This window comes from Schistocerca serialis, chromosome 6, assembly GCF_023864345.2.
Source record: "Schistocerca serialis cubense isolate TAMUIC-IGC-003099 chromosome 6, iqSchSeri2.2, whole genome shotgun sequence".
Classification (NCBI taxonomy): Eukaryota; Metazoa; Arthropoda; class Insecta; order Orthoptera; family Acrididae; genus Schistocerca; species Schistocerca serialis.
The window spans coordinates 235,265,238-235,283,582 of NC_064643.1; the positions used below are offsets into that span (position 1 = coordinate 235,265,238).

An 18,345-nucleotide genomic window follows, 5' to 3' on the forward strand; every position below is an offset into this window, starting at 1 on the left:
CTCCATGCTCCATTCGCAAATGGAACAGTGAAGGGGGAAGAAAGAAGTTTTACTTTGGGATGTGGGACTCCACATGAGAGGAAATCGTGGCAGATCGCATCAAACCAGGCAGAAGACTACCATACACAAACACACACCCACACACACACCCACACACACGTTGCTGTTATAGATGTTGTTTTGTCTTCCGTCTGAAGACTAGATTACTGTAGCTCTCCATGCCCTTCTATCCTGTGCAAACCTCTCCAGCTCAGCAGAGCTGCAGTGTATTCAGGCCTTGGTCTCCGTCTACAGTTTCAGTCCCCCTCCCCTCTACTTGCACTTCCATTACAAAATCGACAGTTAATTGATGTCTCAGGATTCGTCTTCTCAAGCGATCTCTTCTTTTAGTGAAGTTGTTCTTTCCCAGTTAGATTCTGTACCTCCTGAAACGTCCCGTTTGAAAAATTATAAATGACTGTCCTGTTAAACTTCTACGTTATTTGATACAAACAGCTTAGCAAAACTCAACGTACTCAAACAATTTTCTCTGATTCTGATCATCACTCAACTGACACTCAATATTTTTAGCGCAACGTAATCTGACTTTCAATAATCCCTACAAAAGAATGGCCCGGACTAACAGTAACCTATACCTTTCATGAATCACTTACCTCACAAAAATCTTCATTACTCGAATTACTGCAATACAACGAGCGCCAATATACCAGCTAAATAAAAGATTCTAACTACTGAAGGCACTAACTGCTGATAGGAATTGTTAGCAAACGAAAGATCTTGACAGAGAATAAACAATGTAGGGGAAGGCGGGGTAAGATGGGGAAGCTAACTTTAAACCCTTACAAAAGGGATAAAAATAAACAAATTCAAGTAGTGATGATGTTGACGTAGCTATCCACAGGTGGCAATACTCTAACTGTAGCTTATAGCTCTTCCCCGTCTTACCCCACTTTCCCGTCTTGCCCCGCCCTCCCCTATTTACCTTAATAATATCCAAAAGTCATCATGTATATATATCCATTAATTCATGACATCCATCTTTAAAAATTTCCTTTTTCTGGCGGACACACGTCCAGACCGTCCGCTTATAGTAACCTCCCAAAACTCTGGCCTCTGTCTCCCCACATCCACCACTGCTGGCGGCTCACCTCCAACTGCCCAACGCCACGCGCTGTTCACGAATAGAATTTCTCTTCCTTTCTGAATTGCTTATCGTCTACGTTTCGCTCACCCCACACAAATACCTTCCTAAAAGTCTTCCTAATACATGAATTTGTATTCGGTTTGCCAATTTCCCTTTTTCAGAAACGTTTTACTTGCTATTGTCAGTCTGTTTTGTATGCTCTCAACTTTGTCTATCGTCAGTTATTTTGATGATTCCAAAACTTAGCCACTACTTCTATTGTCTTGTTTTCTATTTTCTGTTAACATCGCCTTATTTGATTCGCCAAAATCGCATTATCATTGTTTTACATTTATTGATATTCGTTTTATAGCCTCTCTTCAACACAATCTATTTCGTTCAACTGCTTTTGAAAGTTTTGTGACGTCTCCGACAATATTACAGTGCTACCGAAAAACTTTGCACTTTTTACATACGACATCACTTAAAACTTAGATTAAACTGAAATTGGTCGACGATGAATGTAATCCGTTGATTTTGCGACTGCAATACAAAGTTTACAAAATGAAACTGCTGGGTATTTCTCCCTAACTCAAGTAATTCATTCAAATATTTATGAAAAAGATGAGTTTCGGCAGCATGCTGCCATTATCATGTGCCTGTTACTCATATCTCAAATGTTACATTAGAAAATGTCTATGAAGTACGAAAGAATTTTTCAAACTGAGTAGCACCCTCTGCTTAAAATGTTCATTCGCACTCTACAGGTACGTGTAACGTAACAAAAGATGTGAAAATAACAGTTGGGCACACGAGGAGGGCAGGTTTGTGTCTAAACTCATCGGGCCGATAAATTGTTGTTGTTGTGGTCTTCAGTCCAGAGACTGCTTTGATGCAGCTCTCCACGCTACTCTATCCTGTGCAGGCTTCTTCATCTCCCGATACCTACTGCAACCTACGTCCTTCTGAATCTGTTTAGTGTATTAATCTCTTGGCCTCCCTCTATGATTTTTACCCTCCACGCTGCCCTCCAATACTAAATTGGTGATCCCTTGATGCCTCAGAATATGTCCTACCAACCAATCCCTTCTTCTAGTTAATTTGTCCCACAAATTTCTGTTCTCTCAAATTCTATTCAATACCTCCTCATTAGTTATGTGATCTACCCTAACCTTCAGCATTCTTCTATAGCACCACATTTCGAAAGCTTCTATTCTCTTTTTGTCTAAACTATTTATCGTCCACATTTCACTTCCATACATGGCTACACTCCATACAAATACTTTCAGAAACTACTTCCTGACACTTAAATCTATATTCGATGTTAACAAATTCCTCTTCTTCAGAAACACTTTCCTTGCCATTGCCAGTCTACATTTTATATCCTCTCTGCTTCGACCATCATCAGATATTTTGCTCCCGAAGTAGCAAAACTCCTTTACAACTTTAAGTGTCTCATTTCCTAATCTAATTCCCTCAGCATCATCCGACTTATTTCGACTGCATTCCATTTTCCTCGTTTTGCTTTTGTTGATGTTCATCTTATATCCTCCTTTCAAGAAACTGTCCATTCCGTTCAACTGTTCTTCCAAGTCCTTTGCTGTCTCTGACAGAATTACAATGTCATCGGCGAACATCAAAGTTTTTATTTCTTCTCCATGGTTCAAATGGCTCTGAGCACTATGGGACTCAATATCTGAGGTCATAAGTGCCCTAGAACTTAGAACTACTTAAACCTAACTAACCTAAGGACATCACACACATCCATGCCCGAGGCAGGATTCGAACCTGCGACCGTAGCGGTCGCGCGGTTCCAGACTGAGGCGCCTAGAACCGCTCGGCCACACCGGCCGGCCCAGAAACGTAGGTTTGCCTTTCTTTAATCTTTCTTCTAAGGTAAGTCGTAGGGTCAGTATTGCCTCACGTTTTCCTACATTTCTACGGAACCCAAACTGATCTTCCTCGAGGTCGGCTTCTACCAGTTTTTCCATTCGTCTGTAAGGAATTCGCGTTAGTATTTTGCAGCTCTGCTTTATTAAACTGATAGTTCGGTAATTTTCACATCTGTCAACACCTGCTTTCTTTGGGATTGGAATTATTGTATTCTTCTTGAAGTCTGAGGGCATTTCGCCTGTCTCATAGATCTTGCTCACCAGATGGTAGAGCTTTGTCAGGGCTGGCTCTCCCAAGTCTATCAGTAGTTCTAATGGAATGCTGTCTACTCCCGGGGCCTTGTTGCGACTTACGTCTTTTAGTGCTCTGTCAAACTCTTCACGCAGTATCATATCTCCCATTTCATCTTCATCCAAATCCTCTTCCATTTCCATAATATTGTCCTCAAGAACATAAAGAAGATAAATATTGGAATGAAATATGAATGAAGCTGGAAAAAGTGTCGTTTTATAAATTTACGTTTTAGAAGCCCCGGAAGCAGATGTGTTGGAAGTTTGGACCTGCGAAGAGAGCAGGGTCTGGGTCACACGTGCGGCTCGGCGGCCTCTCAGCCGCAACAAGCGCGCCCCCTGTCCCGGCCATTGTGCTGCGCGTGAAACGCGGCCCCCCCGGCGAACACAGAACGCCGCGGGGTTCCCCAGCGGGGCGCCACGCCCCCAGCAGATCGCCTGAAAACACTCTTCCCGCCTTCCCTTGTGGCGGCGCCGGGCTAAATATTTCACGCGGCCCGGTGTTTTGTGCGGCGCGTCGCGGCCGCCGTGCAAATGTCCCACCGGCGATTACCAGAGATAAATAAGCGGGCCGGCTCCTCCAGGCCGAGGCCGCAAAACGCGTGTGAATCATTCGGCCGCACAGCTGGGCGTCGCCGACACGGCTTCACTGCTGGGAGGCAGCCGCCTTTCGAGAGCCGACGTGTTCTAAAACGAACCCTACTCCTGCACCACTATCCCTTGACAATGCCACACCAATGAGAAGTCATTATAGACTTTCTCATTCGGAGACGTATGGTAATCTCGAGGTCGTCTGAAATATTATCATGCTTTCCTCATGCACTGGAGTATTATTGAACTCCGCTCCACCCTGGGAGGTAAGGTTCGGAAGTCGGCTGTGGATGTAAACGTGGAACAAAATGTTTTGTGTCTTATTATTTTTCTTATCAGACTATTCTACTGACACATGTCCACGTAGATTCGAGCTTTTTATCCAGTCATCGGTCTTCTGGTTGGTGGGCCCGCCACGAATTCCTTTCCTCTGCCAAACTTTTTATCTCAGAGTAGCACTTGCATGCTACATCATTTATGTCTCCTTCTATAGTCTTTACCCTCTACATCTCCCTTTAGTACCATGAGTTTTATTTACTGATATCTTCGCAGGTGTGCTACCACTATTCCTTTCCTCGTCGATTCTGCAGAGATCCTCCTCATTCCTAACCTTATAGGTCTACCTAATTTTCAACGTTGTTCTGATTTTCTTTCCCTTCTCGTTTTCCCACAGTTCATGTTTCGCTGCCATACAATGCTGTACTCCAAACATATCTTTTCAAAAATTTCTCTTACTACACTTCTGGCCATTAAAATTGCTACACCAAGAAGAAATGCAGATGATAAACGGGTATTCATTGGACAAATTTAGTACACTAGAACTGACACGCATTTTTGGGCGCATAGATCCTGAGAAATCAGTACCCAGAACAACCACCTCTGGCCGTAATAACGGCCTTGATGCACCTCGGCATTAAGTCAAACAGAGCTTGGATGGCGTGATGCAGCTTCAATACGATACCACAGTTCATCAAGAGTAGTGACTGGCCAGTTGCTCGGCCGCCATTGACTAGACATTTTCAATTGGTGAGAGATATGGAGTATGTGCTGGCCAGGGTAGCAGTCGAACATTTTCTGTATCCAGAAAGGCCCGTACAGAACGTGCAACACGCAGTCGTGCATTATCCTGCTGAAATGTAGGGTTTCGCAGGGATCGAATGAAGGGTAGAGCCGCGGGTCGTAACACATCTGAAATGTAACGTCCTCTGTTCAAAGTGCCGTCAATGCGAGCAAGAGGTGAGCTAGACGTGTAACCAATGGCACCCCATACCATCACGCCGGGTGACACTCCAGTATGGCGATGACGAATACACGCTTCCAATGTGCGTTCAACGCGATGTCGCCAAAGACGGGTGCTGTAAACAGAACCTGGATTCATCCGAAAAAATGACGATCTGGCATTCGTGCACCCAGGTTCGCCGTTGAGTGCACCATCTCAGGCACTCCTGTCTGTAATGCAGCGTCAAGGGTAACCGTAGCCATGGTCTCCGAGCTGACAGTCCACGCTCCTGAAAATGTTCTACTGTTCGTGCAGATGGTTGTTGTCTTGCAAAAGTCCCCATCTGTTGACTCAGGGATCGAGACGTCGCTGCACGATCCGTTACAGCCATGCGGGAAAGATGCCTGTCATCTCGACTGCTAGTAATACGAGGCCGTTGGGATTCAGCACTGCGTTCCGTATTACCCTCCTGAACCCACCGATTCCATATTCTGCTAACAGTCATTCGATCTCGACCAACGTGAGCAGCAATGTCGCGATCTGATAAACCGCAATCGCGTAAGGTTACAATCCGGTCTTTATCAAAGTCGGAAACGTGATGGTACGCATTTCTTCTTCTTACACGAGGCATCACAACAATGTTTCACCAGGCAACGCCGGTCAACTGCTCGTTGTGTATGAGAAATAGGTTGGAAACTTTTCTCATGTCAGCACGTTGTAGGTTACGCCACCGTCGCCAACCTTGTGTACATGCTCTGGGAAGCTAATCATTTGCGTATCACAGCATCTTCTTCCTGTCGGTTAAATTTCGCGCCTGTAGCACGTCATCTTCGTGGTGTAGCAATTTTAATGGCCAGTAGTGTAATTAAGGCCTATGTTTGATGCTAGGAGACTTCCCTTGGTTAGGTATGCCGTTTTTGTCAGTGTTGGTCTGCTTTTTATGGCTACCTTGCTCTGTCCGTCAAGGGTTATTTTTCTGCCTATGTAACAGAATTTCTTAACTCCAACTACTTCGCGACCATCAGTCTTGATATTAAGTTTCTCACTGTTCATAGTTCTGCTACTACTCATTACTTTCGACTGTATGCGATTTACTCTCAGTCCATATCCTGTATCCATTAGACCGTTCATTCCATTCTCATGTCCTCTAATTCTTCTCCACATTCACTGAAAACAGCAATGTCATCAGCAAATCTTTTCATTGATATCGTTTACCCGCTTTTGAATCTTCTTTTTGTTTCCGTCATTCCCTCTTCGACGTAGACATTGAACAACAGGGCCGAAAGACTATATTCCTGTCTTACAGCCTTTTTAATCCGAGCGCTTTGTTCTTGGTCGTCCACTCTTTTTATACCCTCTTGGTTCTTGTACATGCTGTACACTACCTGTCTCTCCCTTCAGCTTAGCCCTATTTTTCTCAGAATTTCAAACATCTTGCATCGTTTTGCATTGTCGAACACTTTTCCAGGTCGACAAATCCTATGAATGTAACTTGATATTTCTTTAGTCTTGCTTCCGTTATCAACCGAAACGTCTGCCTGCCTCGTGACTTTACCTTTCCTAAAGCCAAACTGATCGTCATCTAACACATCTTCAATTTTCTTTTCCATTCTTCTATATATTATTCTTGTCAGAAACCTGTGTGCGTCAGCTGTCAAACTGACTGTGCGATAATTCTCGCACTTGGCCACTCTTGCTGTCTTCGGAATTGTGTGTATGATGTTTTTCCGAAAGTGTGATGGTGTATCGCCAGTCTCATAGAGTCTAGACACCAAAGTGAATAATCATTTTATTGCCACTTACCCCAACGATTTTAGAGATTTCCATGGAGTGTTATCTATCCCTTCTGCCTTATTTGATCTTAAGTCCTCCTTCTCTATCGACCCTTATTTCTTCTTGTATCACACCATAAAACAAGTTCTCCCCTTCATAGAGGCAGTCGATGTACTCTTTCCACCTGTCCGCTCTCTCTTCTGCTTTTAAAGGTGGAAATTCCCATTCCAATCTTAATGTTACCACCCTTGCTTTTGATTTGCCCGAATATTATCTTGACTTCCTGAATGATGAGTCGGTCCTTCGGAGAGTCATTTCTTTTTCGATTTCTTCACATTTTTCATGCAGTCATTTTGTCTTACGTTCCAATTTATATCATTCCTAGGTGACTTGTATCTCTATATTCCTTAATTCGTTGAATATTTTTGTATCCTCTTCTTTCATCCATTAGCTAAAGTACTTCTTCTGTTATCCATGGCCGCACGGGATTAGCCGAGCGGTGTAGGTCGCTGCAGTCATGGAGTGTGCGGCTGTCCGGCGGAGGTTCGAGTCCTCCCTCGGGCATTGGCGTGTGTGTGTTTGTCCTTAGGATAATTTAGGTCAAGTAGGGTGTAAGCTTAGGGACTGATGACCTTAGCAGTTAAGTTCCATAAGATTTCACACCCATTTTTGTTATCCATGGTTTCTTCGCAGTTACTTTCCTTGTACCTATGGTTATCTGTAAAACCTCCTTTGATTGCTCTTTTAAGAGATGTCCGTTCCTCTTCAACTGAATTGCCTGCTGAGCTGTTCGTTCGTTGTCGCAGTATCTATAGACTCAAAGACTTCAATTCCACGAATTTTTGACATTTCTCGTGCTGCGTCAATACTTTAACCCATCCACTCACGGGAGAATGAGACGCACGTGGACAAGAAACTAGTTACGTCGCAGCGTGAAATTCTATGTTCCGCTACACTGCGGAGCGTGAAATAAAGACTCTCACATATCAGACTTTTGCCTCGTTGACATATGAATATGTCGAGCTGATGCAAACGGATGTGCTACTGTGTACAGCGTTTGTTTGTTGCAACAAGCACCTGTGAGCGATAATGTACGGACATGGCGTTTTGCGCAAGGTGGTTCATGTTTGTAAATATTTTAATTGTCACAAACTTCTTATAATGTGCTGATTTTTATGCATATGACAACTTAGCGTTAGATCTAATGTAAAATGAACACGTTTCACAACAAAACACTTCGTATGATCTGAAGATGACAGAAAACTATGTCGAAACCGGTTGCTTCAGATAAAGAAACGTTCTATGCGATCTCGGCTGTTGAAAGTTTCTAGTAAGAAAAACAGATCGCTCCTTCAGTATTCTCAAAATTAGAAAATTCAGTCTAAGTAATTTATTATAATTACTATATTTGCTGCGCTTCATGTTACAAAGACAGGAATGTTTCTCCACTGGTTAGAAACCTTAATGTGACTGTGATATTTTCAGTAAAATACAAATATATATACCTATCTCTGGGGTTGTGGTCTAATTCAGGTTTGTTCGTGCTAGGAAATACCTTTTACACTGATGGTAAGCAGCTTCAAAACAATCTCCCCTTCCATTCGAATAAATTTGTGAAACGAATCTCGATCTTGTACCCTGTGTGTTACTTCAGAATGTTCACAGTTTATGCAACATCGAGAATATGGATATTACGCAATTGCTAACTGACATTGGATACTGTATCTTAGCTATATTCCATTTAAAACCAAAAATGGGATGAAAATTCGCCTCGCGGGATTAGCCGAGCGGTCTTAGGCGCTACAGTAATGGACTGCGCGGCTGGGCCCGGCGGAGGTTCGAGTCCTCCCTCGGGCATGGGTGTGTGTGTTTGTCCTTGGGATAATTTAAGTAGTGTGTAAGCTTAGGGACTGATGACCTTAGCAGTTAAGTCCCATAGGATTTCACACACATTTGAACATTTTTTTTTTGATGAAAATTCAATTAAGGTAACGAATGATTTCTACCAGTATGTATCTCAGACCGTTGTACAATATTTGGTAATGTTCTTCTACCAGCATTTCACTGCTTAAACCATCGACGAGTGTAGAATATCCTTCGTGATTGTCTCCGTTCTTCTTCGACAGTCGCTATTGCAGTTAACGTAGCTTTTTTACGCGCGTCCATTTGAGTGAAGGGCCTGTGCGGCTTGCGAGCCAAATAAAGCCGATAACCGGCCGCTGGAGAACGCAGTCCACGTCAACGCCAGCTGCCTCCTTCTAACGCGTTTGTTAAGTGCAGTGTTTTCAAGCCTTATGAAATGTTATTTTAGCGTTCTGTGTTGTAGCTATTGATATTTTGTGTAACAGGGACGAACCATCAGTTAGTATGAAAAACCCACCACACCTTCAGGCCCTCGAAATCATGAAGGATTAGCGTTCACATCCCAGTGAGTAACGTCGCACTTCGAAACTCAACAGAAAATTAACTGGATTTTCCCGTCTAACTGTAAAGTGAAGAAATTGAGCAGTGGATTGTGAAAATTTGTCTACATGTGCAAGACGATTGGAGGGGTGTCCGACAAACCATAAATCATTGCTTAGACGAGAGAAATATTTTATTCAAATACGAGGACGACATATGAATATCTTCTTTCACAAGTACTCTACAGGTCAAAAGTTTTCGATCACCTATCACCACTACTGATTTATGGCTAAAACAAGAAATTCATTTTGAATATTTATCATATCCTCGTTCCTAGAATAAAACATGTAAAGTCTAAGCGCCTCTGTTGTGTATCTGACTGATTGTTCGCAAAGAGGTGCGCTGGAAAATATCCCTAACAATGACGTGCCTTTTACCTAAGACGGTTTCATTCGAATATACCTCATTCCTTCAGCTGTCTGTGTGGCAATCATTTCGCATTAGTTTACGGTACATTGTTTGCATCTAGCAGTGTGGTTGTGTACATGGTCGGGTTCGTACCATATTACATCTCCATCTTCATCTACATGGTTAGTCTGCAAATCACATTTAAGTGCCTGGCAGAGGGCTCATCGAACCACCTTCACAATTCTCTATTATTCCAATCTCGTATAGCGCGCGGAAAGAATGAACACCTACATCTATCCGTACGCTCTCTGATTTTCCTTATTGTATCTTGGTGATCGTTCCTCCCTATGTAAGTCGGTGTCAACAAAATATTTTCGCATTCGGAGGTGAAAGTTAGTGATTTGAATTTCTTGAGAACATTCTATCGCAACGAAAAACGCCTTTCTTTTAATGATGTCCATCCCAAATACTGTATCATTTCTGTTACACTCCCATATTTCGCGATAATACAAAAAGTGCTGCTCTTCTTTGAACTTTTTCGATGTACTCGTCCTATCTGGTAAGGATCCCACACCATGCAGCAGTATTCTAAAAGAGGACAGAGAAGCGTAGTGCCGGCAGTCTCGTTAGTAGGTCTGTTACATTTTCTGAGTGGCCAGCCAAAAAAACGCAGTCTTCGGTTAGCCTTCCCCACAATATTTTCTATGTCTTCCTTCCAATCTAAGTTGGTCGTAATTGTAATACCTAGGTATTTTGTTGAATTTCCGGCTTTTAGATTAGACTGATTTATCGTGTAACCGAAGTTTAACGAGTTCCATTTAGCACTTTTTCATTATTTAAGGTCAACTGTCACTATTCGTATCATTCCGATATTTCTTCTAAATCGTTTTGCAGTTTGTTTTGATCTTCTGATGACTTTATTAGTCGATAAATGACAGCGTCATCTGCAAACAACCGACGACGGCTGCTCAGATTGTCTCCAAAATCGTTAATATAGATAAGGAACAGCAAAGGGCCTATACCACTACCTTGGGGAAAGCCAGAAATCACTTCTCTTTTACTCGATGACTTTCCGTCAGTTACTACGAACTGTGACCTCTCTGACAGGAAATCACAAATCCAGTCACATAACTGAGACTATATTCCGTAAGCACCAAATTTCACTATGAGCCGCTTGTGTGGTACAGTGTCAAAAGCCTTCCGTAAGTCCAGAAATACGGAATCGATTTGAAATCCCTTGTGAATAGCACTCAGCACTTCATGTGAATAAAGAACTAGCTGCGTTTCACAAGAACGATGTTTTCCAAACCCATGTTGACTGTGTGTCAATAGACCGTTTTCTTCGAGGTAATTCACAATGTTCGAACACAATATATGTCCTAAAATCCTGCTGCATATCGACGTTAACGATATGGGCTTGTAATTTAGTGGATTACTCCTGCTACCTTTCTTGAATATTGGTGTGACCCGTGCAACTTTCCAGTCTTTGGGTACGGATATTTTTTTTTATGGGACTTAACATCTGTGGTCATCAGTCCCACGGATATTTCGTCGAGCGAATGGTTGTATATGATTGTTAAGTATGGAGCTGATGCATCAGCATACTCCGAAAGTACTAATGGGTCGAAAGTAGGAGAATGGATTTGATAAACCTGCTGTAATTGTAGCTATGCATCAGGAAGACTATTCTAATAAAACAATAGCAACAAATGGTAGCGTAGCCCAGTCTACAGTGATGTATACATTGCAGCAGATAAAGTAAACTGGTGTCGTTGCAAGTGTTCGGCATCTGGTAAACTCCGAATAATATCATACTTTTACTGCACCTGAAATTCGCGAGGAAGTAAATAGTAAGCCAGCGGTTCTAATCTCTGTCCCAACACTGCAACGCCGTCTTCGTGAATAAATTTAAGGGACTGGATAGCGGCCAAATAACCTTTCTTACACAGACAAGCTGAAAAGATTGTAATCGGTACAGTAACATAAAAAATGGTACGTGTAACAATCGTCCAAGGCGTTATCCAAGGTCGAATCTAAGTTTGAAATAGTTGAAAGCCATCGTCGAGTGTTAGTTCCTCAGCTTCGTGGAGAATGTATGAAGAATTAGTGTGTGACGCCAACGGTGAAGTATGGTGGAGGGTCGGTCATGGTGTGGGGATGTTTTTCGGGTGATAAAGTCGGTGATCTAATAAGAATTAATGGACCATTAAAGAAGGAAGAATATCAAAGAACACTGATGAACAACGCAGCTCCATCTGGCAAGAGACTTATTGGTTGTGGGTTTGTTCTGCAGGAGAACAATGATCCAAAACTTGTTTCTAAATTGCGCAGAGGTTATTTCAATACAAAAGAGAAATGTGGAGAACCGAAGGATATGATTTGGTTAAGTCAGTCACTTAACTTAAATCCCATTAAACTCTTACGCTATGAAATTGACAGCGAGGTCAGAAACGTGAGGTTCTCTAGTGTTGAAGACGTACGGAATGATTTCCTGCCCTGTTGGACTGCGATATCTTGAAAAACATTACATAATCTTACGTCCAGAATCCCAAGAGTTTGTGCAGCTCTTCTGAGGGGAAATGTTGGATACTTGATGAGACTAAAACCTGAACCATATTGTTGGTCTATTTAGTTTTTACGATGCGTTTGTACATGAAAATAAAATATATAGTTGTTGTCATGGGTGACTGAAAACTTTGACCAATACTATGCGAGTGGACAGGAGAGTGTAGCAAGTAAGTGCTGACGCTGTACTGTATTTGTTTTTACGGTAGGTAATGGGCGAAGTTTGAGTCCAGTTAGAGGTAGACCAACTCAGAAACATCATATTTCAGATACATTTGTTCCAAAAAGGACAATATTTCATAGTGAAGTTAGTGACGGCTGGTAACCGTACATCTTGTATGGTAGTATCGACGTTTTCGTGCCTTAAATTGATTTAGACTTTAAGATGCTTCAAATTGTGCAGCAGCGATCTCTCAAAGCTAAAAAAAAAAAAAAAAATCTGGGTTTAATATCCCTTCGAGATCAGGATCATTAGCGACGTACGTAATGCAAACGTATGTTTCGTGTGTGCTTGTATGTGTTCTGGCCGGGTAGTTCATACACATTACAAGTGAAACGAAGAGCCAATTTTCGTCAGCAGCCGAAATCATTAGCGAATATAAAAAAACTTCAATACAGCTGATCAGAGTTTCAGGCAGTTGCACTCATTATGAATTTGAGCTCACCATGAAATGACTGAACAGATAAACTGACGGCGACATGTGGCCTCAGAACAATATTATAAGTTATGGATTCGCGAAAGATATCTTACCACAATAATCATTTACACAGAAATTTCAGAACTGTCGCTAAAAAAGTAATTGTTAAAGCAGTAACTAATCACTACAGAGAAGATTCACAATGATATGAAATTATCAGGAAGAACATTAACACTGGTGTGGTTGAGCAGGAACTCGTTAGGATCGGATATGGCCTTATTCCAAGGTACGAACGCTCTTCGTTTGTTAATGTCCGATCGGTCGTGAAATGGAAACCACAGTGAACATAAAAAAAATATTTTATTTGCAACAGTTAGTTAAACCTTCCAGCTACTACTTTACATAGTCGCCACTCCGACTTACACATTTGTCTAAGTTTCCAATACCCTCTTAATTTAAGGCAAAAGCCTGTGCTTTCCGCCCGTTCTCTACGCCAGTCTGTGGCTCGTTGTCGGAGCTGAAATGTCTTCATGGCCAGCGGTTCATGTGACCAGAGATGAAAACTACGGGGCTGTAAGGTCGGTGATCAATCACTTCCCATTGGAAACGCTGCAGGAGCGTCTTCATAGTCACTGCAATTTGTGACCGAGAAAGACGAACACATGACAGTTTCCTTGTGTGAACTACATGAGATCAAGCGGAATCTGCAGCAGGCACTCATACTTGGCGGGAGACGCTATTTTCTAGGAATCTTTATGTGCTCATTGTGCACTCAGAACTTAAAAAACGACGTGACACGATCGACGGGCATACTAGAGACACTACCCAAAATACGGGATTTTTTTACTGTAGTTTCCATTTCAAGACCCACTGGACCTTAATAAACGAATAGCCCCGTACATGTCGAGTCTCACATGAAGAGAATCATGTAAGCCAAAGAGAACTAAGAGGATGCTGGAACAAGTACTTGACTCGCTACACGTGTCTCCCAGTTCCGCGTACAACCCTTTTATCCTCACGGACCGCACTGGAGGGACACACTCAAGTGACTTTCAGATGGAGAAATACTATAGCTTCCATGCTGCACTATATATACAGGATGACCTTCTGCTTTTGCTTCTTAGGTGTTACTCAAACTCTTCAGATTTTATTTGTAGTTCAGGTTTGAAGCCCAATTAGAATTAAAAATGGTGGATTATAGAGGCTGCAAATACTGTAGATGACAGACATATGTAATGAGAGAGAACTACTAGTTCTTCTTCGAAAGCGGGCGAAATGTAATTCCTGGTCCAAATCTCCTTATTTCTGTTTTCGATTAATATTTTAAGGCACTGTAGGCGATGGCCGCATCAGATTTGTCATGACAACCATTCTTCATTGTTTTAAAAATAGATAGAATTTCTTCAGTGTCATTCTTGTGAACCGGACTTGCGCCTTAAATCTCCCTGTCATCAATTCACTGCCGTCAAAACAACAAGATTCTCTTACATTAGTCTTTGTGCTGTTATCAATGTACTCCCATGCAGTCCTACGGATGAGGGAAAAATATACACTGAAATATTCAGTCATATTTATTTTTAGCAGTAACCACTACATTTACGATCTAAACATGCTGTCTACAAAACGAGCACTATCAGATGCCTAATAGGTTACACAATAAATGAAACCGGTATTTCATCTCAGTGAATCTGAATCTACATTTTGACGCTTTTTCAACACAGCTGCTCTCCCCCCCCCCCCCCCCCCCCCCCCCCCCACCGGTTGAGTGAAAGGACATAAATTCTGAAATATATTACTAACATGATTCTTTTCGGGAACAGATAACGAAACACTCCCCTCATACACAGAATATGCATAAAATTATTATCACATATATTCCATGAAAAGAGTAAAACAGTTAATTTTTATTGCGAGAAACACTGTTTGAACAAAGTAGGGAAATTTACATCATACAGAATACAACTGATTGCTTATAGTATCTAGTTTTAATAAAATAATGAAAGATCTCTTGCAACACAGCAGAAAGTGGTGCAATACCGTAAGATAGATATCTTTGTTACATTTCAGGTGTAATGGTTCGAAATAAAAAACTGACCCTAATCAGAAATTCGGCGGTGACATTCTCTTCAAGAGAGACATAATCCCTTAAGAGTGAGGATATGGTGTACTAAACGTATTTACAAGTCTAACAATTCACATGCTAACAAGACTGTAATCGTGTGTATGAATGCATGACCGATTTACTTAAATTTAAAACTTTCCATCGTTGATGGAAAGTGGGAACGCAGTCGTATCGTAAGTTGAGATTAGGAATAAAATTGCTTCTGATTGCAAAACTGATTTTAAGTTTATTTTTACTGTGTCACGATCGATTTTGGGGCTACCAGCCCACTCCTCAAATGCACTCGGTGTACATACATCTAATAGATGTGAGGTATATTTTTCCTAGGGTCATACATTGCAGTCATCACCGTCCAGCCGTAGCGTCCACTGTAAAACCTGTCTCCACAACCCCATTCGGGTAAGTGACTCCCTCAGGAGCCAGCACCAGATTTACTCTTATTTAAACAACATGAATATCTAAGTACAAGTCGTTAACATTGATATTCACGCACATTTGTTGAATGTAGAAGCACATTTGAGTGATACTGACTGCAAAAACACATCTTACAACGATTGATTATTTAACCATCTGTGACTAATGTTAAATATACAATCGCAAAGGACTGATAAATATATGACTATAATGATCATTAAGCGCAACAAATCAATTTGCTGTTGTTAAAACAAAAGTGCGCATACAGACAACATTTCTGACTGGATCAGACCACTATAATATGTGTTCCATTGTTCTACATCTTACTAGATTCGAGCAGCCCTAGGGAGTTAGCGGAAAATTGTCACCTGTGATCTAGATTGCAGAGCATTTCGTACCGGCTCGTTAGACTGATGGAAAGTAATGCTGTGGTATGCCGTGTGACCAACAATAGTGCAACAGACTAACTTGGTCTTGGCCACGCGGTCATTAAGGTCTTGTGTCATCCGTTCTACGCATTTTCTATATAATTTTGTGACCGACCTCATAAATTAATCTTTAGATAGAAGGTCTGTTGTAAAAATACGGAATCAAAACTGCGGACATAGTGGTGAATAAGTGCATAAAACATCTTCAATATACGGCAGGTTAATAAAACAAACAAGGAGCAAAGTACGAGTGCATTAATCGCACACAGAAAAATATGTCCTCTAATGACGTTATACGAAAGACCAAAATCAACAGCAGACATTACACGATTCACACTGTACAGTTAGTACTCTAAGATGGCGCTTCACTCTTAACGCATTACGCAGACATTTGCCACGAATTCCTCGGTTTCCCACTGCTCGATGCTGACTCTGATAACCATGCATTCCGACATCATGTGAGAGAGTATTCTTATTGCGTAAAGGCCGCACGGATTCTGCCCTTATTCACCTCTGTCTGGTAAGATGAAGAGCTCAGGGCTCAAATGCCACCATGTGGTGCACAGTATCGCGAAGTTACCAAGGATCTCCTTTCCAGGAAGTTACGGTTTACCACACAGTTCAACGCAAAAATATCCCAAATGTTTGTTGTTACGCGGCCGATAAACGACCATAGTAAACCGCATATGAACTCACACAAAATAAGATGGTCAGAAACTCCAGTCGACGCCTTGGCCTGTTAATTTACGGAAAATTGGGTGATCAAGATAATACTATAACTGCCTAGTTGGCAGGGAACCACGAGTGTACTGAAGATACCTCACTTCAGAAAAGATACTAGTTATAAATATCGTGAAGTAATTTATGGAATTGGTTCCCATACTTAAACTGGGAGAGGACATGTAATGGCAAAAGTCATGAAGTTAACTGTCACTCTCTCGCATTAGCAATGTGTCACCAGAGGTACTCTAACAAAAGCGGCGGCAGGATCTGTCACAGGCAACGGCTCCGATACATGAGTCTTCAGGGGAGTCTCCACGAGTCTTTGTAGTGGCCCTTTGTTCACCGCTTCCTTCCTAAGTCCTTTGTATCAGAGCCTACGTTATCTCACTTGGTCAGAGGTAGTGGACTGCGCTCAGTTCGACAGTCATTTGCCATAGTGAACAGCAGCTAAAGAGCCATCTTCTGCCACCAGGCTGCGCGTGAGAAATGAGTCACTACGGTACATCGAAAGCTCTCTCTCTCTCTTCGCTCGCCGATGTTCATGTGACTTGCTTTGAAATAGATACGAAAGCTAAAATATCACATCCAATCTAATTTTAAACTCTTACTGAGTCAGTGTCACATGGCAGGGACCTTTCACGTGCTGTAATAAGAATTCGTTTTATAGTTGTTCTTCTCTTGGTATAAAGGAATAAACAAGTAGAAAGAATATAAAGTGAACTGGAAAAGCATTTGATCTATTTATGGGAGACACTACAAAAGTAGATGGAGTCCAAAACGCATCTTTGAGATGATAGGTCTCTACCTTTACTGTAGTAAAGTTTAGTGCCCGCCTTCATGAACAGTGCAGTACAGTTTAGTTTATGTGAACATGCCTTACAGATCATTGAGCGTGGAGTGTGTTCGTGTGACGAGCAGTGTCAACAGCTCATTCGATAACGACCTGCCTGCAAAAAGCAGGAATGATGGAACGCCGATGTCCGCCTGGATAGCTGAGAGGTCAGCGCGGCCGAATGCTGTGCAAAAAGGCCCGGGTTCGATTCCAGGATGGGTCGGGGATTTTTTCCGCTCAGGGACTGGGTGTAGTGTTGTCGTCATCATCATATCATATCCATCGATACGCAAGTCACCGAAGTGGCGTCAACTCAAAAGACTCGCACCAGGCGACCGGTCTACCCGACGGGAGGCCCTAACCACAAGACATTTCACTTCATGGAATGCCGATGGGGAACACAACTTTTTCACATCGGAAAGCTTCTAAATTCGTTTGGGAGGATATCATAAACTAGGTCTATTAAAAGAGGAAAACTTTACCAATGTCTCTATCTCATGAAACACATTTATTTACACTCCTGGAAATGGAAAAAAGAACACATTGACACCGGTGTGTCAGACCCACCATACTTGCTCCGGACACTGCGAGAGGGCTGTACAAGCAATGATCACACGCACGGCACAGCGGACACACCAGGAACCGCGGTGTTGGCCGTCGAATGGCGCTAGCTGCGCAGCATTTGTGCACCGCCGCCGTCAGTGTCAGCCAGTTTGCCGTGGCATACGGAGCTCCATCGCAGTCTTTAACACTGGTAGCATGCCGCGACAGCGTGGACGTGAACCGTATGTGCAGTTGACGGACTTTGAGCGAGGGCGTATAGTGGGCATGCGGGAGGCCGGGTAGACGTACCGCCGAATTGCTCAACACGTGGGGCGTGAGGTCTCCACAGTACATCGATGTTGTCGCCAGTGGTCGGCGGA

The 18,345-nt window shown here is 42.4% G+C and overlaps 1 protein-coding gene across 3 annotated transcripts in view; it reads left to right on the forward strand.

Annotated features, from left to right (window-relative positions):
- Nucleotides 1–18,345, forward strand: part of LOC126484417 (lachesin-like) — an 871,444-nt gene that overhangs the window by 715,415 nt on the left and 137,684 nt on the right. For 2 of the 3 annotated variants that reach the window (XM_050107928.1, XM_050107929.1), the window contains exon 7: nt 15,353–15,424. The exons of the other annotated variant lie outside the window; for it this stretch is intronic. In XM_050107928.1, coding sequence (XP_049963885.1) covers nt 15,353–15,424 — 72 coding nt within the window. The remainder of the gene's footprint in view (nt 1–15,352; nt 15,425–18,345) is intronic. 3 annotated transcript variants of the gene reach the window in all.